General features: G+C 34.1%; 1 protein-coding gene across 3 annotated transcripts in view; it reads right to left on the bottom strand.

The window, feature by feature from the left end:
* NAALADL2 (N-acetylated alpha-linked acidic dipeptidase like 2) overlaps window positions 1-24604 on the bottom strand; it is a 1542421-nt gene that overhangs the window by 372420 nt on the left and 1145397 nt on the right. For all 3 annotated transcript variants that reach the window (XM_036850518.1, XM_036850517.1, XM_036850516.1), the window contains 2 exons: window positions 23802-24007; window positions 19253-19372 (listed from right to left, as the gene is read on the bottom strand). In XM_036850518.1, coding sequence (XP_036706413.1) covers window positions 19253-19372; window positions 23802-24007 — 326 coding nt within the window. The remainder of the gene's footprint in view (window positions 1-19252; window positions 19373-23801; window positions 24008-24604) is intronic.

The raw sequence follows: 24604 nt of genomic DNA, 5'->3' as shown, positions 1-24604 counted from the left end.
TACTTTCATCTATATTCACTCACGTACCAATGATATTACTATATATAATTGGAAATGTAAGCTATTTATCATCTATTGAGGGAAAAAATGCAGACAGTTTCCTTTTGGTAACAACATATCTACATAAATTACACAAAGAAAAATATTCTCAGTAGTTTTCTCTGGATAGTAAAATTATAGATTATTAAGTACGTTTTTATTTTAGTCTATGTATAGTTGATAATCTGTCTACAAAGAACACAATAAGCTAATAAAAGGAGCTACATTAGTTCTCAGGGAATCCTTTGTAATGTACGTAGTTCTTTTATCAAATTCCTATTTCTAGGATAGAGTGAAAATGTCAATCACCCTTGTGGATCTTTACCAAGCTAGAGCATATAAACTCCTTTGAGATCATGCAATACCTTATTATTTTCTTAACCAATAACTACCTACTGAATATTATTGAAATTTGCTTAGTATTTTGGATGATACTCTATATACAGCTAGAAAAATGTCATTTTATTTCAAAGATGATTGAACTTCATGTGCAACATAATTTATAAATTAATATCCTTCATCCAATTTCTGAAATTTTCAAACTAAATAATTCTGGACTACTTTACTTGAAAAAGGGTGCTGTGGAAAAGGGTACTAGTTTTGATGCTGTGATTCTAAAATTGCTTTTCTTTATAATCCTTTCTAGCTTCACATCTATTTCAATTTTACATCTAAGTTACTGCCACCTTTAACTCTTTTTGTAGTTACCATTGACTGCCACAGATAAAGGACTTGGAGCTGCTTCAGGGTGAGATGGTTATCACAGATGAATATCTACAGCTACCCTCCATGTTTATTTATTTAGACTGTCTCAGAAAACAGTTGTAAACATCAAGACTGAACTTAAAATTGTCATGGTCTCTTATATTCACCAACTGTTATTATACATGACTTAGAGACATATGGCCAGAATTTGGAAAGGCACAACACAGATAAGTAAGCAATAAACATGAAAGCTAACAATCTAGAAACCAGCAGAGCTTAGGAAACCAATTGCAGGTTCTCTTATATATTATGATGCCAAATTAACAAATAAAAAAGTAAATACAAAAATAAATAAAGGATGAATTCACAAGTTAATTACTATATAAATTAAGACTGGCTGGAACAGCCACCCATAAAAATGTTTGATCCCCCTTCACAACACCTGCACAGTGTTTGAGCACCTTAAGATAATTTATCCTATTTGAGAATTCTTCCTTAGGCTGAATTGAAATGATTTTTCTACTCCTTGAAGACACACAGAAAATTGCTATCATGGCCCTCAGGAGGATTGTTCTTTCAGGGTTAAAATAGCTTAATTTCTTCTGCTGTTCAATTTCTTTTATCACCTTGGTCTTAAAATTATAACTTTGCAACTAAAAATATAGTTAACAGTAGTAACTGTGAGGAGATTAGTGTCAAATTGTATGATACGTAAGGCTAAAAATTTGCAGGTGAAATTCCAGATCAAAGGGAAGGAATAATCAATGTCTTCAAGTCTTATCAGCACTGTATATAGAAGTGCATTTCTGGAAAAGTGTATGCAAATTGTAGATCTTGCCATTTGAAGAAATCCATTTTCAAAGTGAAGAGATTGAACACTTATGTAAGTTTCTGTTAAAATTCCAACTTTCAGGTGCATATAGGGTTTGCGTAAAGCAGCAACTGTGGCCATTTTCACAAGATGCCTGTAGGAAAAATGTTCTAGAATAAAACAAGTTTGGGAAAAGATGTATATACATTTTTACAACACACACTGGAAAATACTAGTTTAAAGCAAAGTTCATTTACATATTGTTTGTTTAAGCATTTATTTAACATTATTATTATATCAAATTCCATTTGTTTCAGAGAACCATTTTTTTATCAGTCAAAACATTTATGTTACTTTTACCAAGATCCTATTTAGATTTTTCATTTTATATTTTTTTCTTTCAAATTTTTAAATTGTATATATTTAAAATGTACAAATTAATAATGTGATGTGTATATATGTATGTGTATATATATATATATATATATATATATATATATATATATATGCACACACACATATAGACAAACACACACATTGTAGAATGATTACCAAGATCAAAATAATTAACACATCCATCACCTCACATAGTTAGTATAGAAAACTTTGGTGTGTGTGATGAGAATTCTTAAGAACTATGCTCAAAAACTTTTAAGCATACGATACTGTATTATTAACTATAATCACCATGCTGTATATTAGATCCTCAGAATTTACTCTTCTTATAATTGAAAATTTGTGCCTTTGACCTACATCACCCCATTTCCCCCTTCCCGTAGAACCTGACAACCACCACTTTATTCTTTTGCTTTCATGAAATCTTTTTTTTTTTTAAGATTCCTCACATAAGTGATACCAAAGAATATTTGTCATTCTCTTTCTAGCTTATTCACTTAGCAAAATGCCCTTCACACTGATCCACGCTATTGCAAATGGCAGGATTTCTTTCTTTTTTATGGTTCAATCATACTCCATTTTACATATATTACATTTTTTTAAATCCAGTATAATATATACTACATTTTTTTAATCCATTCATCTGTTGATGGACACTGAGGTTGTTTTCATATCTTGGCTACTGTGAATAATGCTTATGAATGTGGGTGTGCACATATCCTTTGGAGATACTGATTTCATTTATTGGATATATACCCAGGAATGGGATCACTAGATCATATGGTAGTTTAATTTTTAATTTTTTGATGAACTACCTTACTGTTTTCCATAATGGCTATATCATTTTAATTCCACCACTAGCATATAAGGGTTCCCTTTTCTCCACATCCTCACCAACATTTATTGTCTCTAGTCTTTTATAATAGCCACCCTAACAAGTGTGAGGAGATATCTCATTGTGGTTTCAATTTTCATTTCCCTGATGATTAGTGATGTTGAGCACCTTTTCATATACCTATTGGCTATTTGTATGTTTTCTTTGGAAAAAGGTATATTCAGGTCTTCTGCCCATTTGTAATTGGATTATTCACTTTTGTGCTCTTGAGTTTTATGGGTTCTTTATATATTTAGGATATTAACTCCTTATCAGATATGTGGTTTACAAATACTTTATTCCATTTCTGTAGGTTGTTTTTAGAATTATTGACTGTTTCCTTTGCTCTGCAGAGGCTCTTTAATGTAGTTCCACTCATTTATTTTCAGTTTTTTTGCCTATGCTTTTGACGTCTTATCCAAGAAATTATTGCCAAGAACAATGTCAAGGATTTTTTACCTATGTTTCCTTTTAGGATTTTCATAGTTTCAGGTTTTACATTTAAGTCTTTGATCCGTTTTGAGTTAATTTTTATGAGTGGTGTTAAGATAGGGGTCCAACTTCATGTTTTTGTATTTGGATATCCAATTCTCCCAACACCATTTATTGAAGAGAGTGTTCTTTCCTTATTACATGTTTTTAGCAGTCTTGTCAAAAATTAAATTACCATATATAAATGGGTTTATGTCTGGACTCTATTCTGTTCCATTGGTCTATGAGCCTGTTTTTATGCAAGTACCACACTCTTTTGATTACTATAACTTTATAGTTTGGCTAGAAATCAGGCAGTGTAATGCCTCTGGCCTTATTCTTCTTTCTCAGTATTGCTTTGACTATTTGGGGTCTTTTGTGGTTCCATACAAATGTAGGATAGATTTTCTTTTTCTTTTTCTGTGAAAAATGCCACTTGAATTTTGATAGGGATTGCATTAACTCTGTGGATCACTGTAGGTATTATGGACATTTTAACAATACTAATTCTTCCAATCCAAGAACATCAAATATCTTTCCATTTAGTTGTGTATTCTTCCATCTTTTTCATCAAGGTCTCACAGCTTTCAGTGTACAGGTCTTTCACCTCTTTGGTTAAATTTATTTCTAAGTATTTTATTGTTTTTGATGCTATTCTAAATGGCATTACTTTCAAAATTACTCTTTCAGATAAATTGTTGTTAGTGTACAGAAAAATATTATTTTGTTAAAGAACCAAGCAAAACATTCAAAACCAAAATATTAACAATATTTTGTTAATACAATACAAAATTGCTTGATTAAGATACCACTAAAAAAAGAGAAACAGCAAGCCAAGGAATGGAAACAACCTAAGGGTCCACTGACAGATAATGGATAAAGAAGATGTGGCATATATGTAACAGAGAAGAACAAACCTGATTTCATATTGGATCAATTCCTTTAGCTCTACCCCTTGTCCTCTGTTGCCTGTGCTTAGTCATGCTGACTCTGTACCTTTGTAAAAGAATGTTGCCTATAGCCTGAAATAACACATGATGGCCCTTCTCAAGGCTCTGACCTTCAAAGGTACAACTTTTCCATTATTATAGAGATAAAAATTTGCAGAACAGAAAATAACAATTTTCTTGTTGAAGGTTTATAGGAACATTGTGATCAGCTGCAAGAACAAAGAAGTTTACAACAGCCAACCATAACCTTTCCCCTTTTAGTAAAAAAGAAGCCTAAATTCTAATTCAGAGAAGATGGTTCCTTGGGACATGAGTCCACTGTCTTCTCAATTTGCTGACTTTTCAAATAAAGTCACTATTCCTTGCCCCAACAACACATCTCTCAATATATTGCTGTCATGCAGCAAGCAGTATGTGCTTGGACTTGGTAACATATATACAAAATGGAATACTACTCAACCACAAAAAGAATAAAATCCTGCCAGTTGTGACAACATGGATAAAACTTGAAGGTATTACACTAAGTGAAATAAGTCAGAGAAAGATAAATACCATATGATTTCATTCATATGTTGAATATAAAAGGACAAAACAAATGAACAAACAAAATAAAATAAAAACAAACTCACAGATACAGAGATCAGATCAGTGGTTACTAGAGGGGAAGAAGGTTTGTGGGTGAGCGAAATGAGTGAAGGGGGTCAACCGTATGGGAACAGATGACAACTAGATTTGAGTAGTGATCACTTTGTAGTACATACAAATGTTGAATTATAATGCTGCACATCTGAAATTTATGAAATAAAAGAGAGAGAAAGAAAAGCAACAAACAAATAAAAAGAGCCATAACTTACTCAATTTATCAAAGGTAAGCATGTGCCAATAGATGGTAAAATTATCCCAATACTTATACTTAAAAAGGTGGCTTCTTGTAAAAGCATAAATCCATGATTGTTTACATTAATTTCATTACTCATAAAAATCCTACATAAAATGTCATGTGTCAGAATGGCAAAGCATTATTATCATGGTTGCTATACAGTTGATTAACCGATGACATAAGTGGTAGATTTTTAAAACATATTAAATATCAGATGGGAAAAAAATAATTCATCCGAGTAAGTTTTATTTTTTTTAAATGATAAAGTGTATTGTTCTGCACTAAAGATGCCGTGTAAGTGAAACAATTTTATGCAACTTGTCAACAACGATGATTTACTAATACCTCTCCTGAGTAAAATGGCCATTCTTTTGAGTTCTATAGAGGTCTAGTGTCCAAAAAGTCACAGACATAAAGTAAGTAAGTCAGCTAAAGCCATTAAGAATGTAATATTAATTTTGATTACATAAATGTGTTCAATCTAAATTTGTTAATACCTCAGTTTGTTTGCACTGCTCTTTGGCTATATAGTCCACATATTTAAGTCAACTGCCTTCTGAAATTCAGAGTTTTAGCCAGAATCTCAATAAGACTTCCCTTGATATCTAGATTTAAATAAAAAGAGATTTACAAATTGTCAGTGTATACTGAACAGAAAACATTGTAAAACAGTAATAAACTGGAGGGATTGCTTGGTTTTAACACAAAGTAAAGCCTTGTAAACCTAGGAGTTAGATAAACCTGCCAATAGAATCACAATTTTAAATGTGAGACTTTATTGAAGTGGTAAATTAGTATAAAAAAGGGTTTTAAATCAGTTTATTAGTCTTTATGGTCACTTAAGTTGACTACTTATAGTAGAAACAGCAGAAAGAAAGATAGATTAAGTAGAATCCACTGAAAAGAGTTGGAATTCATAGTGAACAAGAGAGTACAAAGAATCTCTCCTTAAAAACTAAAAGATAAGGACAAATAAATGAAAATTATGCCATGTATCATAAAAGACAAGTCAGTAAAAGAATGTTTCAAAGTCAAATTTAATTTTATATTTTAAAGCAAGCAGAATAGAAAGTAAGCTTCGTTTCAGTACTCTGTATTAAAATTATCAACAACAAAGAAATAAAAAGAAAATACAACTATTTTAATTCCACCACCTTATTTTCTGTACTCTACCACTCTGCATTTTGGTCAGTAATACGGACTAAATTATGTCTTCCCAAAATTAAGAGGTTGAAGTCTAACCACCAATGTAACTGCACTTGGAGATAGGGCCTTTAAGAAGGTAATTAAGGTTGATGTGCACGGTGAAAAGGCCATTTCAGGACACAGTGAGAAGGTGGCTGGCTGCAAACCAAAGAAAGAGGCTTCAGGAGAATCTATACTACCTGTAACTTACCTTGGACTTCCAACCTCTAGAACTGTGAGAAAATAAAACTCTGTTTTTTAAGGCACCCAGTCTATGGTATTTTGTTATGGCTGCCCTAGCAAACTAGGGCTTTTTTTAAAAAAAATTCTAGTATGTATATGCATATCATCAAGATAAAAACTATTCATTAATAACTCAGTTATTTGAAAGTCAGGCTTCTCTTAACTCAAGAATTGAACCAACAGGTTCTGGGTCTAAAATATCTGTCAGGCGTTGTTTTTAAATTCTATAGAACAGTGGAATGGTTAGGCAGAAGGCAAACCTGCACTGCAGCAGTCAGTAACAACCACACAAGTCCCACAGCAGACATAGCTGTGGCAGACCAGTACCCCTCAACACAAGAGAAAGAGAGCAGAAGCTTAACAACATGGCACTTGATTTGAGGAAGGAAATGGAAATGGACATCAGTTTGTGTGATCTGAAAAGAAACACTGGTAGTTCAATAAAAGGGGAGTTTGTTTACATGATCAAAATATTGAGATTTGAAAAGACAGATTCTGAGTACATTCAAACTTTGTGCCACTGTTATGTAACACATAATTTTGAATTAAATCAATCACATTATTTCTTTTCAGTGTATTCCAGCATCCATATATCACATTCACCCCTATATTTTAGCTTGTTATGCATGTCTTAGGTTCATGGTAAAATCATAAACTCCTGGGCGACAGGGGCAGTTCATCTGCTTATTATGTGTCCTACACACCTAAAGCAACGTTGTACACAGTACAAATATTTATTCTCTATAAATATTTATCACATAATAGAACTCTGCAACAGACAATGAAGTTATAGTGTAGTTTGGTTCTCGGCTCAATGCTCTAATGAATTTAGTTGAACTGAAATATATGTACTGTATTTTCTGGTGGGCAGTTTCTGGTATATAAAAAAAGAAAACATATTAAAAAACCCTATAAAAAATATAACTTTGCTACTTTTCCAGACTTTTATAAAAACACTATTTATCCTGTGGACAGTTTTACAATATTGATGTAATCATTTGGTTTTGATCAGGTTTGCAAGCTTCTGGCAGATGCTTCAAAAGCAAAATTTAAGGAGAATATATCTAGATTGACTACTTTCATATGTACAAATGCTCCAGGCTTCCTCAAAATAACCTCTTAGAAATTTCACCACAATTTACTTGAGAGTTACAGAACACTGACTAATACATGGATGATCAAATCCTGCTTTTCTAAAGGCAAAATCAATACCTTCTGTGATCTATGAAAGATTTCAAAAAATAAAGGTGAAACAGCAATATGTATAGAGAGAGATGCACGTGCTTGTGTTGCATCCTAATGTTTAAAACTATTATTTGGGGAAAAACCTTATCTTTAATTTCATAACCTACTTTGCATGAAGGCAATTGTGTTTCATTAATAAAAAGCCACTGACTTTATATCCTTTACTATATATTTAATGGGTCAGTGGAAATTGTTTTTAAGAAAGAACATTTTTCCAGGAAAGTGTATCTTACAAAAGATTTTCTATTCCTTACGCATTCAGGGGACCTGGGTACTTCGCTCGTCTCTACAGAACATCCTATAGTCCCCAGAAGAATGAAAAGCATACATATGAAGTAAGCATTCAAATATTTGTGAACAACAGGATGGATTATAAACATTTATAATGCTCCTTAAACATCAATACTAGATTAAACTAAGCTCACCATGTTCTATATAATAAGATATTAGAACAATAAATGCTGTATACAAGATATACATAAGAAAGATTAACAAAAATTAATAAAGTGATTAACAAGAGAGTGAAAAGTCATACCACAGACTGGGAGAATAATTCACAATATATAACCAACAAAAGACCTGTATCAAGAATGTATAAAGAACTCTTACAAATTGATAAGAAAAACAGTATGTGAGAAGGTGTTCAATATTAGTAATCATCAGACAAATGAAAACTATAACCCCCAAATATACCACCATACACTCATGAGGATGATAATACCAAATGTTGGGGATGACATGGAGCAACTAGGACGTTCATACATTCATGCTCGTGGTAGTGTCATTGGTACAAGTACTTTGGAAAGCTCTTGGGCAGTATCTACTAAAGTTAAACACACGTCTACCTGGTGACCTAGCAATATCACTTCTAGATAAATACCCAAGAAAAATGAGTGCACCCATTCTACCAACACATGAGAATAAACATAGCAACTAACTCATTATAGCTGAAAACTGGAAACAATCTCCACATTCAAATAACCACCAACCATGGAGAAAAAATTAGAAGATTCACATCTCAATCTCTTAAGTACCATGTAGATGAGATTTTTTTCTAACTAAAAAGTTAATTTCTGAATATTTTAATAGATTTTTATCAAAAATCCTTTGTTTCATATGACTGACATACTTTTTTGATGTCTATAATGCACACTTTAGCATTACCATTATAGGAAAATATTTTTAAATTATTTCCCTGTATTTTGCAGAATAAAATGTAAATAAGAAGTAAAATATTAATATGAAATGAATATTTTCACAGAAAGGGAGGTAATTTATAATTTAACATATATATATATTCATTTCTTAAATGGAACTCTTAAAAGAAATATTAATATTTATTTTATACTCTTTGTGAGTTTTTAAATTCTAAAACTTATAAGCTAATATTAAGTGAACTAATTATTTCTATTTCTGTAAAAATACTTACCACACAAAGGGAACAGAAAAGCATATTCAAAACAGTAACAAAATTATGAGAAAAAATTGACCATATAAAAGCATTGGGACACCAACCTTCAAGATGATGGAGGAGTAAGACGTGGAGATCACCTTCCTCCCCACAAATACATCAAATATACATCTACATGTGGAACAGCTCCCACAGAACACCCACTAAACGCTGGCAGAAGACCTCAGATTTCCCAAAAGGCAAGAAACTCCCCACGTACCTGGCCGTGTGGTTGACACAGTTGGGGTGCTCCAGCTGGGTGTCAGGCCTGAGCCTCTGAGGTGGGAGAGCCAAGTTCAGGATATTGGTCCACCAGAGACCTCCTGGCCCCTTATAATATCAATCAGTGAGAGCCCTCCCAGAGAACTCCAGCTCAAAGCTAAGACCCAGTTCCACTCAACAACCAGTAACCTCCAGTGCTGGACACCCCATCTCAAACAACTAGCAAAACAGGAACACAACCCCACCCATTAGCAGAGAGGCAGCCTAAAATCATTCTTAGTTCATAGACACCCCAAAAGACAGCACCGGATGTGATCCTGTCCACCAGAAAGACAAGATCCAGCCTCATCCACCAGAACAAAGGCACCAGTCCCCTCCAACAGGAAGTCTACACAGCCCACTGAACCAACCTTACCCACTGGGGTTAGACACCAAAAACAATGGGAACTACGGACGTACAGCCTGTGAAAAGGAGACTCCAAACACAATAAGTTAAGCAAAATGGGAAGAGAGAGGAATACACAGCAGATGAAGGAGCAAGGTAAAAACCCACCAGACCAAACAAATGAAGAGGAAATAGGTGGTCTACCTGAAAACGAATTCAGAGTAATGATAGTAAAAATGACCCAAAATCTCGGAAATAGAATGGAGAAAATACAAGAAATATTTAACAAGGACCTAGAAGAACTAAAGAGCAAATAAACAGTGATAAACAACAGAATAAATGAAATTAAAATCCTCTAGAAGGAATCAATAACAGAATAACTGAGGCAGAAGAATGGATAAGTGACCTGGAAGATAAAATAGTGCAAATAACTACCACAGAGCAGATTAAAGAAAAAAATTGAAAAGAATCCAGGAGAGTCTCAGAGACCACTGGGATAATATTAAACACACCAACATTTGAATTATAGGGGTCCCAGAAGAAGAAGAGAAAAAGAAAGGGACTGAGAAAGTATTTGAAGAGATTATAGTTGAAAACTTCCCTAATATGGGAAAGGAAATAGTCAATCAAGTCCAGGAAGCACAGAGAGTTCCACAGAATAAATCCAAGGAGAAACAGGCAAGGACACATATTAATCAAACTATCAAAAATTAAATACAAAGAAAAAATATTAAAAGCAGCAAGGGAAATGCAACAAATAACATACAAGTGAATCCCCATAAGGTTAACAGCTGATCTTTCAGAAGAAACTCTGCAAGCCAGAAGGGAGTGGCAGGATATATTTAAAGTGATGAAAGGGAAAATCCTACAACCAAGATTACTCTACCCAGCAAGAATCTCATTCAGATATGACAGAGAAATTAAAAGCTTTACAGACAAGCAAAAGCTAAGAGAATTCAGCACCACCAAATCAGCTTTACAACAAATGCAAAAGGAACTTCTCTAGGCAGGAAACACAAGAGAAGGAAAAGACCTATAATAACAAACCCAAAACAATTCAGAAAAAGGTAACAGGAACATACATATCGATAATTATCTTAAATGCAAATGGATTAAATGCTCCCACCAAAACACATAGACTGGCTGAATGGATACAAAAACAACACTGGTACATATGCTGTCTACAAGAGACCCACTTCAGACCTAGGGACACATACAGACTGAAAATGAGAGGATGGAAAAAGATATTCCATGAGAATGCAAATCAAAAGAAAGTTGGAGTAGCAATTCTCATATAAGGCAAAATAGACTTTAAAATAAAGACTATTACAAGAGACAAATAAGGACACTACAAAATGATCAAGGGATCAATCCAAGAAGAATATATAACAACTGAAAATATTTATGCACCCAACATACGAGCACCTCAGTACATAAGGCAAATGCTAACAGCCATAAAAGGGGAAATCGACAGTAAAACAATCATAGTATGGGACTTTAACACACCACTTACACCAATGGACAGTTCATCCAAAATTAAAATAAATAATGAAACACAAGCTTTAAAAGACACATTAAACAAGATGGACTTCATTGATATTTATAGGACATTCCATCCAACAACAACAGAATATACTTTCTTCTCAAGTGCTTACGGAACATTCTCCAGGATAGATCATATCTTGGGTCACAAATCAAGCCTTGGTAAATTTAAGAAAATTGAAATCGTATCAAGTAATTTTCTGACCACAACACTATGAGATTAGATATCAATTACAGGAAAAAAACTATAAAAACTACAAACACATGGAGGTTAAACAATACACTACTAAATAACCAAGAGATCACTGAAGAAATCAAAGGGGAAATCAAAAAATACCTAGAAACAAATGACAATGAAAACACGACGATCCAAATCCTATGGGATGCAGCAAAACAGTTCTAAGAGGGAAGTTTATAGCAACAAAATCCTGCCTCAAGAAACAAGAAAAATCTCAAATAAACAACCTAACATTACACCTAAAGCAATTAGAGAAAAAAGAACCAAAAAACCCCAAAGTTAGCAGAATGAAAGAAATCATAAAAATTAGATCAGAAATAAATGAAAAAGAACTGAAGGAAACAATAGCAAAGAACAATAAAACTAAAAGCTGGTTCTTTGAGAAATAAACAAAATTTATATACCATTAGCCAGACTCATCAAGAAAAGAAGGGGGGCTTCCCTGGTGGCACAGCGGTTGACAGTCTGCCTGCCAATTCAGGGGACATGGGTTCGAGCCCTGGTCTGGGAAGATCCCACATGCCGCGGAGTGGCTGGGCCCATGAGCCACAATTACTGAGCTTGTGCGTCTGGAGCCTGTGCTCCACAACAGGAGAGACCGCGATGGTGAGAGGCCCACGCACCGCGATGAGGAGTGCCCCCACTTGTCGCAACTGGGGAAGGCCCTTGCACAGAAACGAAGACCCAACACAGCCATAAAAAAATTAATTAATTAATTAATTTAAAAAAAAGAAAAAAGGGAAAAACTCAAATCAATAAAATTAGAAATGAAAAAGGAGAAGTAACAGCTGACACTGCAGAAATACAAAAGATCATGAGAAATTACTACAAGCAACTCTATGCCAATAAAATGGACAACCTGGAAGAAATGGACAAATTCTTAGAAAAGCACAACCTTCTGAGACTGAACCAGGAAGAAATAGAAAATATAAACAGACCAATCACAAGAACTGAAATTGAGACTGTGATTACAAATCTTCCAACAAACAAAAGCCCAGAACCAGATGGCTTCACAAATGAATTCTATCAAACATTTAGAGAAGAGTTAACACCTATCCTTCTCAAACTGCTCCAAAATATACCAGAGGGAGGAACACTCCTAAACTCATTCTATGAGGCCACCATCACCTTGATACCAAAACCAGACAAAGATGTCACAAAGAAAGAAAACTACAGGCCAGTATCACTGATGAACATAGGTGCAAAAATCCTCAATAAAATTCTAGCAAACAGAATCCAACAGCCTAATAAAAGGATCATACACCATGATCAAGTGGGGTTTATCCTAGGTATGCAAGGATTCTTCAATATACACAACTCAATCAATGGAAAAACCATATTAGAAAATTGAAGGAGAAAAACCATATGATCATCTCAATAGATGCAGAAAAAGCTGTCATCAAAATTCAACACCGATTTATGATAAAAACCCTCCAAAAGTAGGCATAGAGGGAACTTATCTCAAATTAATAAAGGCCATATATGACAAACTCACAGCCAACATCATTCTCAATGGTGAAAAATTGAAACCATTTCCACTAAGATTAGGAAGAAGACAAAGTTGCCCACTCTCACCACTATTATTCAACATAGTTTTGGAAGTGTTAGCCACAGCAGTCAGAAAAGAAAAAGAAATAAAAGGAATCCACATCGGAAAAGAAGAAGTAAAATTGTCACTGTTTGCAGATGACATGATACTGTACATAGAGAATCCTAAAGATGCCACCAGAAAGCTACTAGAGCTAATGAATGAATTTGGTGAAGTAGCAGGATACAAAATTAATGCACAGAAATCTCTTGCATTCCTATACACTAACGATGAAAAATCTGTAAGAGAAATTAAGGAAACACTCACATTTACCATTGCAACAAAAAGAATAAAATATGTAGGAATAAACCGACCTAAGGAGAAAAAAGACCTGTATGCACAAAACTGTAAAACACTGATAAAGGAAATTAAAGATGATACAAACATATGGAGAGCTATACCATGTCCTTGGATTGGAAGAATCAACATTGTGAAAATGACTATACTACCCAAAGCAATCTACAGATTCAATGCAATCCCTATCAAACTAGCAATGGCATTTTTCACAGAACTAGAACAAAAAATTTCACAGTTTGTATGGAAACACAAAAGACCCTAAATAGCCAAAGCCGTCTTGAGAAAGAAAAACGGAAGTGGAGGAATCAGGCTCCCTGACTTCAGACTACACTACAAAGCTATAGTAATCGAGACAGTATGTTACTGGCACAAAAACAGAAATATAGATCAATGGAACAGGATAGAAAGCCCAGAGATAAACCCACGCACCTCTGGTCACCTTATCTTTCATAAAGGAGGCAAGAATATACAATGGAGAAAAGACAGCCTCTTCAATAAGTGGTGCTGGGAAAACTGGACAGCTACATCTAAAAGAATAAAATTAGAACACTCCCTAACACCATACACAAAAATAAACTCAAAATGGATTAAAGACCTAAATGTAAGGCCAGACACTATCAAACTCTTAGAGTAAAACATAGGCAGAACAGTCTATGACATAAATCACAGCAAGATCCTTTATGACCCTCCTCCTAGAGAAATGGAAATAAAAACAAAAATAAACCAATGGGACCTAATGAAACTTAAAAGCTTTTCCACAGCCAAGGAAACAATAAACAAGATGAAAAGACAACCCTCAGAATGGGAGAAAATATTTGCAAATGAATTAACGGACAAAGGATTAATCTCCAAAATTAGAAGCAGCTCAATATCTAAAAAACAAACAACCCAATCCAAAAATGGGCAGAAGACCTAAATAGACATTTCTCCAAAGAAGATACACAGATTGCCATCAAACACATGAAAGGATGCTCAACATCACTAATCATTAGAGAAATGCAAATGAAAACTACAATGATGTATCACCTCACACTGGTCAGAATGGCCATCATCAAAAAGTCTACAAACAATAAATGCTGGAGAGGGTGTGGAGAAAAGGGAACCCTCTTGCACTGTTGGTGGGAAGGTAAATTGATATAGCCACTATGGAGAACAGTATGGAGGTTCCTTAAAAAACTAAAATCAGAACTACCATACGACCCAGCAATCCCACTACTGGGCATATACCCAGAGAAAATCATAATTCAAAAAGAGTCATGTACCACAATGTTCACTGCAGCACTATTTACAATAGCCAGGACATGGAAGCAACCTAAGTGTCCATCAACTGATGAATGGATAAAGTAGATGTGGCACACATATACAATGGAATATTACTCATCCATAAAAAGAAAAGAAACTGAGTTATTTGTAGTGAGGTGGATGGACCTAGAATCTGTCATACAGAGTGAAATAAGTCAGAAAGAGAAAAACAAATACTGTATGCTAACACATATATATGGAATCTAAAAAAAAAAAATTGTTCTGAAGAATCTAGGGGCAGGACAGGAATAAAGACGCAGATGTAGAGAATGGACTTGAGGACATGGGGAGGGGGAAGGGTAAGATGGGATGAAGTGAGAGAGTGGCATGGGCATATATACATTACCAAATGTAAAATAGATAGCTAGTGGGATGCAGCCGCATAGCACAGGAAGATCAGCTCAGTGCTTTGTGACTGCCTAGAGGGGTGGGGTAGGGAGGGTGGGAGGGAGACGCAAGAGGGAGGGGATATGGGGATATACGTGTAAGTATAGCTGATTCACTTTCTTATACAGAAGAAACTAACACACCATTGTAAAGCAATTATACTCCAATAAAGATGTTAAAAAAATAAATAAAAAAAATAAAAGCCTTTGTTATTGCCCTTTATTACCATTCGGTGTGTAAGTCACTGGTAGATTATTGCTACTTTCAGAAAACAAACTAATTTATTAGTGTTGTAACTTATAAAATTTAAGTATTTTTGAGAATTTTTTTTCAAGTTATAATGAAAATTTCCAAATAAACCCAAAAGAAGAGAAAGCAGTACAATGAACTCTCATGTTCCTATTACCCATCTTTGGTAACCATCAACTTTTCACTGTTCTTCAGGAAAGTTTTTTGAAAGTGGAGCTTTCATGAATCCCAAGGAAAACCTATAATCCACTGCAGTGGATTTAGATTAATTAAACATTTCTCAGTCTTCAAAAGATTCCATCATTTTCACTCAGGATGATTTAGTTCAAATTTAGTGGACTAATCTCAGGGAAATGGCTTATTTTCTTATGTGAATAGTTTAATTTCTCTTCATTTCAAAACCAAAGTTAGAATATCAAACCAGAGGGAGAGCTCCAAAGATAGTACACTCATCCAGTTATTACTGACTGTTTCCTTAGTGGTCTAGAAGACGCTGTAGACTACTGACACATGCAAGAACATGGGTAAATCTTAAAAGTCATTATGCTAAGTAAAAGAAACCACACACAAATGGCTACATACTGTATGATTCCATTTTTTATGATATTCTGAAAGACAAAACTGTAAGGGCAAAAATCAGATCAATGTTTGCCAGGAACTGGAGGTGAAGGGATGAGATTGAATGATGGGACTTTTGTGGGTGATAGAAATGCTATATAGCTTGATTGTGATGGTGTTTAAATAAATACATACATTTGTCCAAAAGCATCAAGCTATACGAGCAAGAAGGGAGAATTTTATGTAAATTATACCTCAATTTACCCAATAAGTCTACTTAAATAAAAATAATTTCTTACCAAAGTGTCTGATGGACCAAGTACAGTGAGACTACTATTTTCCTTGATTGGGATAACACATTATTAATGAAGTTTGACCTGGTATTTGATTAAGGGCAACCTTTTCACATTTTTGGTATTCATCAAGCTTATAATCCATTAAAATAGTCTATATGTGACTAGTTTTGTGTTTTTTTTTAATAAATGCAGTACTGTACATTAATTCTTTAGAGAGTCTGCCTGACATATTTAAGTCCACTACATGAACTTATCAAGATCTTCTAGAATCTGCACATTGCTATACAAGAGTATTAATAATTCCATACCACCTTTTGTCAGCCACAATTTAATCAGCATGCTTTCTCTATAGAAAATATTGTTTCATGTAGAATCATTCTGAATTTGTTCTGTTTGCTTATTGGGCTGATGGGGGGACGTTGTACTGGATCATATGGGACATGTCATTTATATATGGTAACAGAATCTAAATAAACTGATGAAATATAAAGACACTAAAGATTGATAAAATATTTTTGTCTGTGTAAGTTATATATGTCCTTATGTTATAATTAAGTTCTTTCTTTGAAAGAAACATTTTAAATATTTCTTTTAAATGTCACTATTGTTAAGTTCTTTTAACTAAATCATATGAATTATTGCGGGGGTTTGTTTCCTTCACTTCTCTTAACGTTTATATTGTTAAGGGCACCTATATATCTTAAAGAAAAAAATGTGACATTAAAATTTTGTATACAAATATACCTTAAATTATCATATATATTTGTTCTGTATTAATAACATTTAATATAGATATAGATAAGTAATCCCCACTATTTTAAATTGTTTATGCTATTGATTGTTTGAACTTGTGATAATTCTACCCTTCCAAATTGTTCTGTAGAACAAACACGCACACACACAAAATTTCAACCAAAAGAAACTTTCTTTCAGTACAGATTCCAGTTCACTCTTTGGTTAGTATAAATATTTTCAAATTAGAACAGAATGTTTACTCTACCGACAAATAAGGAGGTGCATCTGCCATTATTGAGAAACCATGTCATATTCTCAGATTATTAGATTTAGATAGTAAAATATTTTTTAGTCCTCTATTAAAAGATATACAAAGGCATTTTAAATAGCATTATATTTGCAGACATTTCTTTAGATTTAATATTTCTATAGGTAGATATTTCTATAGATTTGATATTCCTTAATAGTTTACTTCTATTTACCTATGAATTTCAATGATTACATATCTTCCAAGATTCTCAAATAGGAAAATTATAACACACAAGAAGGAAAAGACATAATTTTTAAACTGTCACTAGTTTCTGGATACTTGAGCTCATACTTCCTTCTTCCTGATAACCTATTCAGGAATATCTTAACTTCCCAAGGGAGACAATGCAGCTGATTTTCCTCTTTTGACATTTTTTCCAGACATGTAAGGAACTCAGAGATTTCAAAGCAGTACAAAGAGAAGGAGACACTCATTTACAGGTCTGGATATAATTTACACGCATGCACACTGGGGTTTGGCTGATCTTAAATGTACAGATTTATCTATTTCATCTTTCATAATATCTTCTTTATTATACTACATATGGAAATGTCAGTGAAAATTATTAAACTAGAAAATACATTATGAAAGTCATAAAATGTTAGTTTGCATTACATTTCAATCAAGAATTATGGCTAATCCAAAGCACCATTCATTATCCCTCTCTTTTTCTAGTTCAGTGTCTGTGATACTGGACACTCTGTGGGTATCTAAAAGGTCATTTTCTAATATACACCAGTAGCCCTTGGGGTTGGGAGAAAACCACCCTGCAGTAGTGGCATGATTGCTTTCATTCCGAGATATAATACATATCATTTTAGTGAAAGTCATAAAAAGAATGCAGAAACAAAAGTGTGAACTCTACCAATAAATAGGAAAGATGTTCTGAAAATTTCTTTGAAACAGGTGAGAAGTAACTAAATTTAAAAAATAAATAGATAACTCTAGCAAGATATTATCACAAATGGCATGATTTTTTTTTGTTACTTTGTAGAAAAAAAAATGCTCTCCTTTTCCATAAATGTTTTGCAAACAATATTTTCCAAGTATCTTGAATTTACTTCTCACGATATTCTAGGAATTAGACACAGGTCCTGCTATGAGGAGGCTTACAGTGTAGTTGAAAAGTCAGAACAGATTCCACATTTACTCAAAACATGAATGAAGGAGAAGAAATCCCAAAGTAACCAAGTTTACCACAACATGCCAAAATTGGCAGAATTGGGAACTTAAACACAAAATTCAATTTTTAAGAAATAAATTTACATTTTTACACACATTCTCTATAGATGTGTAATTCATGCCTGCAACTATAACCATATAAGAGTAGAAAGTAAAGAATTTCAGAACATAGGACATTGGTTGAAGGGACAATGATAAAAAAATCAGCAATAGATCATTCCTAAAAACACTTAGGGGAACTTTCTTGGTGTGCAGTGGTTAAGAATCCACCTGCCAATGCAGGGGACACGGGTTCGAGCCCTGGTCCGGGAAGATCCCACATGCTGAGGAATAACTAAGCCCGTGCGCCACAACTACTGAGCCTGCGCTCTAGGGTCTGCGAGCCACAACTACTGAAGTCCGTGCGCCTAGAGCCCACGATCCACAACAAAGAGAAGCCACCACAATGAGAAGCCCACGTGCAGCAACGAAAAGTAGCCCCTGCTTGCTGCAACTAGAGAAAGCCCGCAGCAACTAGAGAAAGCCCACACGCAGCAACAAACACCCAACGCAGCCAAAAATAAATAAATAAATAAATATATTAAAAAAACAAAAAAAACACTTAGGGATGGTTTTATGCATATTTTAAAAAATGAAAATATCAAGAAATGCCAGATTATAGAGAAAAAGGCAGTTTTGCAAAATCATTTTATTCAAAAGTGGTTCATCTTACCTCAGCTACCAGTTGCTGAAGAGATGGTGAAGCTACAGAGTAGAGACTTGAGTTACCGCTTACAGGACTGTGGAGACTAACATAAGCCACAACATTTTTCTGCAGAACCTTCTTGAAATCCTGACATTAAAAAAAAAAAAAAAAAAAAAATCTATCTTTAACATAAGTAAAAGTAACAGATTCCACTTTACCAGTTACATGTTGAATAATAAACACTTCCTACCTAAAATCATTACATTGCATAATACTTTTTTTTTTTTTAATGTAAAGCCATCCCATACTATTTAGTAGAGTACCCAAGGGTCATAAAGTGGTTTTAAATAAGGGTGGTGAGGAGTTTCATATAACATACAACAAAATATTTTAAAGTATGTTCATGTTCCTAAAAAAGGTAAAAATTTAAGAGACAATGTCCCTATATGGTTAATATAGTATGAGATTCAACTTCAGAATACAGGATGGAATATTTGCTCTAGTGACAGCATTTAATTTTATAGTCATTGAATTAGAGAACAGACATGGATAAACCACTTCAGCGTTTAATAAAACCAGCCCTTTCCTTTGAAGTGTTGAGCTACTTTTTGCACAAAGCAGCTTTTTATTCTGAGCAAAATAGGGCATAATACAATTGTGGCCTTGCACATATTACTTGAAGTAAAACCTGATGCATTTCATCCACATTAGAAGAATAAAATGATTCAGTATAATAGTTTTTCCACTTTTCTGCTAAACTCTACTTCCAAAAATTGAAGACCACTGATCCTATTAATAATGTACCGCTAAGAAGTCCTTCTGTTATTTGCTTCCTTTTCTTGTGCAAATATTTAATGAGTAATTATCATGGTGGCAGTTGTATAGATATATCCTAAAAATTGTATTATATGATTTTGTATCTTAGAAACATATCTTTCTTCTTCCAACACTATCAGATGAAAGTCTGCAAGGGCTTGTACACCTAGCAAATCAATAATATTATTCCTAGTTTGTGTTGAAAATTCAGCTATACCTCTGTAAAAGAAGTGAAAAGACAGTTTATTTAAAAATAAATATTTTAAATAAATAGAAATGTTGAACTGTGGTTTACACATAATATTGTTATTAAAAATGTCCATTATTACACAACAGCTATAGAAAAACAGCTTCTATTTACATACTACCACACTGACAATGTCTATATGTCAGTCCATTTAACTCTCATGAGAACCTCACAACCTAGGCATTAGTGTACTCATTGGAGGAATCAAGTCTTGAGAAGTTAATTTTGCCTAAGACCACTTGTTTTATGGTAGAGAGGATTTGAACTCAGATTTCTTTGACTGCAAAGTCTATAGTATTTCCACAATAGCCTGAAGATGAAGATTCTTCACAGGAGAAATGGTACTTTTTAAAGAACCTATTTAGTAAAATGTTATAATTTTCCTCAAGGATTGAAATCAGTATTGAGTCCAATCTCTAATAACTTTATCACTATAAATTCCATTTGACCAGTATAACCTAATCCTTTTAATTACAACTCTGAGTTTCAAGGGGTTCCTGTGTAAGCAAAATTAGAAAAGGCATTATGACCTGTCAACAAGTGCTTTCCTTACTCATCTTCATTAGGGAATATATTTAGCACACAAATTGCTTTCATCTAAGAGAAAATCTTTCATTTTCAGAAGGAGTAAGTTTGATAAGAGTAGACAGAATAGGAAAACTAATAGTTTTCTAAATTCCTCCTCAACCAGATTGTTACAAAAAGGCTTCATGAACTGTACTGAAATAATCTAAGACACAGCAATTTACAATAGTACATTTTATAAGCTAATAATCAAATCTATATATTATTCACCATTTTCTTTGCTTATATATTTTTGCTCACCTAGTCAAGGAAAAAGCCAGAAAGTGACTGGATGTATAATTAGTTGTCAAATATGCATACATACATATAATAAATACTCTAAGACAGAGGTCCCTAACCTTTTTGAATAGGAAGAGCCTTTTCTACCATAAACATTTTTTCCTATAGACTCCCCACAGTATAGTAGTTGTATTTTTAATGTCTGTTGATTGAGAAACTATAAAATTACCAAAAGGTACAACAGAGTCAATAAACAAAATATTTTATTAACTACAAAAATATTTACTTAATTTGAAAATGTAATTGTTCACATACACACAAGGCCACAGTACTGAACAAACTACAGGTTACCATGCATGATGCTCAAATAAATTCAAGGACTATTTGCAGTACACTTCACTTGCCCATGCAGAGGGGTTAAGGATATTTAGGAATTTAAGTTAGGAACTATTAATGTTACACAAGACTACTTTGAGAACACAGCTTAGAAATACATATGCTAATTTAGAATTAACATGAGTTGACTATGAAAATTATTAGATAGATATGGAGAAAGCTGTATGAGATAGTAGAATAAATTTGTGGAAAGAATCTTAAAGACATTTTTTTAAAATGTGCCTTATTGTTACAAGAAAACTAAAACATTGTTTTCTTTATGATAAAAAAATTCTGAATTAGTAAAATCATCCCAGATCACAAATATACTCCCCAGACTGTTTTTTAAATTGTTTATATCCTTAAAGTATGGAATTTGGAATAGAAGTTTGAGAGATTGGTTCAGCTACTACATTTTCCATCTTACTAAAAATTTGTCAATTTTAAAATGTTCTGTCAGCAATGGAATTTCTTTATTTGAACTAGTTCTTTTGAGTAATGGGAAAAAATTCACACCACTAATTTGAATATGGAAAAGCATTTAAATTTGCAATGTGTGATTCTTGATACATTTTACAACTAAAATTTTTCTCATTTTGAAGACTTCTTTCTCTCAAATTAAAAAGATCTTTGCTATTTTTTTTTTTTAATTTATTGTATTTATTTATGGCTGTGTTGGGTCCTTGTTTCTGTGCATGGGCTTTCTCTAGTTGCGGCAAGCGGGGGCCACTCTTCATCGCGGTGCGTGGGCCTCTCACTATCGCGGCCTCTCTTGTTGCGGAGCACAGGCTCCAGACGCGCAGGCTCAGTAACTGTGGCTCACGGGCCCAGCTGCTCTGCGGCATGTGGGATCTTCCCAGACCAGGGCTCGAAACCGTGTCCCCTGCATTGGCAGGCAGACTCTCAACCACTGTGCCACCAGCGAAGCCCTGCTATTTTCTTTTGTATACCTTTTTTGATTTTTCTTGATAGCCAATAGACATTTTATCTTTTTTTTTTGAGTGATTAAATGAAAAATGAAACAAGAGAATTTCTCATTATATATTTGAGATTTTTTTCTCCAAAGCTGAAGCAGTATACAAACTAGGACATCAAATGGTTTTATTTTCCTAGCTAAAGTTATGTAGGTTTTTTCCTACATATTTCCATTAAACTTCTTTTTATAAAGTCATAAAAATAAATAGAATATCTGTTTTGTGATGTTTTTATTGTTGTTAATGTGGTATCAATCCAAAGTTGTCATATCCCATTAAAAACACAGTGCATTTGTGAGACACAAACATATCAGAAATATTTGAGGGCTTCCCTGGTGGCACAGTGGTTGAGAGTCTGCCTGCCAATGCAGGGGACATGGGTTCGAGCCCTGGTCTGGGAGGATCCCACATGCCGCGGAGCAACTGGGCCCGTGAGCCACAATTGCTGAGCCTGCGTGTCTGGAGCCTGTGCTCCACAACAGGAGAGGCCGCGATGGTGAGAGGCCCGCGCACCGCGATGAGGAGTGGCCCCCACTTGCCGCAACTAGAGAAAGCCCTCGCATAGAAACGAAGACCCAACACAGCCATAAGTAATAAATAAATAAATAAATAAAATTTAAAAAAAGACAAAACTGTAGTTCCCAGAGGCTCTCATTAAAAAAAAAAAAAAAAGAAATACTTGAAAATTTACTCCAGTTGTATTCTAACTGTGATCCATTGCACACAAGATTTCATTTGAACAAAGGCTTCCTAAGGTAGTTAGATAAGTGGATAGGTAGAGATATAGGTAGAAAAGAAGGAGCAGGGAGGTAGGGGTGTAAGAATAGAGGGAGGAAGGATTGAAGGGAGGGAGAAAAAAAGGGTAGAAGGAAAGAAACTGCTATTTTGAGTCCAATCTCTATATTGTTTAGGTGAGGTATAATGTTAAGTTAATAAACATTTTACATACAAGAATGTTTCCTAATTCCAGAAAACTGCTAGAAAGTTTAAAAAAAAAAAAAAAGTAATGGTATGTATCACTTGATCCTCTCTTGTCCAGTGCCTGTCAACCTAAGAAGAAACACAATAACCAGCTAAACACCACTGCGGGTGTAAGAGAGTCTGTAGGTCTGGTAGCAACAAGAATAAGATAGCTGTAGATCATACACAATTCACTGTGGTCTAACTCTAATTCCCTGGCATTCTTAGAAGTGATCTCAGCAAATGAGCATACTGCACACCCTGGTTGAGATGCACATTCTTGCTCATGGCTTTATCAATTTGACTTTGCCTACTTTAGTCCAGAGCAAGAGGAAGAGCGAGAGCGAGAGAGTGATCGCGCAATTTTGAGAGCAAGGCATAGTAATTTATGCACGTTTACCTCTCCCCATTCATACGAGCCAATATTTCCAAAAGCTGTTCCACCCCATGAACAGAAAACAATAGTGCGGTCTGGTCTCCACCCTCTCTTGACTCTTAACATCAAGGCCCGGATAAAAGCTGTGATGATGGCGGTGCTGCTGGCCCATTCTTGTCCATTATAACTGTATGCGGTATGATGACGGCTGCCAACTATGATATAACGGTCTGCAAATAGAAGGCAACAAGAGCCATTATAATACAATATACATCTTAACAATAAATTTAATGACATTTACATGATCCTATTGCACAACCGAGCAACAATTATGCAAAATTGTTCTGATAATTAAGACTAACATTTTTCCCCCACTGTCTTGACTCACACATCTGTGTATATCAAAGCAGAGGCAGCTGCTGAACTCAATTATGAATCCAAAGTTTAGATCCATATTACTGTCGTCTGCAACATGAATATTAATTAATGAAGTATACAAATATGCCACAATGAAACCCTTATCTAACATTTTGCCAGAATCATAGTGGGGAGTGTCCTATAAACAATGTGTATATGCTCAGTAAGTATTAATGAACTATTCATACATTTGAGGGAACAGTTATTCAGTAGCTGTAAGTATTAAAAATGTGGTAGTCATGTATGGATTTTGCAATAAATGAAGTATTTAGGGAATCAGTTTTCACTTCCAACTTAGAGTTTTAGACCCTCTCCTTTTTCTGATGGAAAAAATAAATCATCATCAAAAGTCATCCAAATACTTTTTCTTTTTCACATATTTTATTTCATATAATCATATAAAATCTATT

The sequence above is a fragment of the Balaenoptera musculus genome, chromosome 4 (assembly GCF_009873245.2).
Source record: "Balaenoptera musculus isolate JJ_BM4_2016_0621 chromosome 4, mBalMus1.pri.v3, whole genome shotgun sequence".
NCBI classification, from domain to species: Eukaryota; Metazoa; Chordata; class Mammalia; order Artiodactyla; family Balaenopteridae; genus Balaenoptera; species Balaenoptera musculus.
The sequence above is the reverse complement of the archived record's forward strand: the minus strand, read 5'-3'. Positions and strand labels throughout refer to the sequence as shown.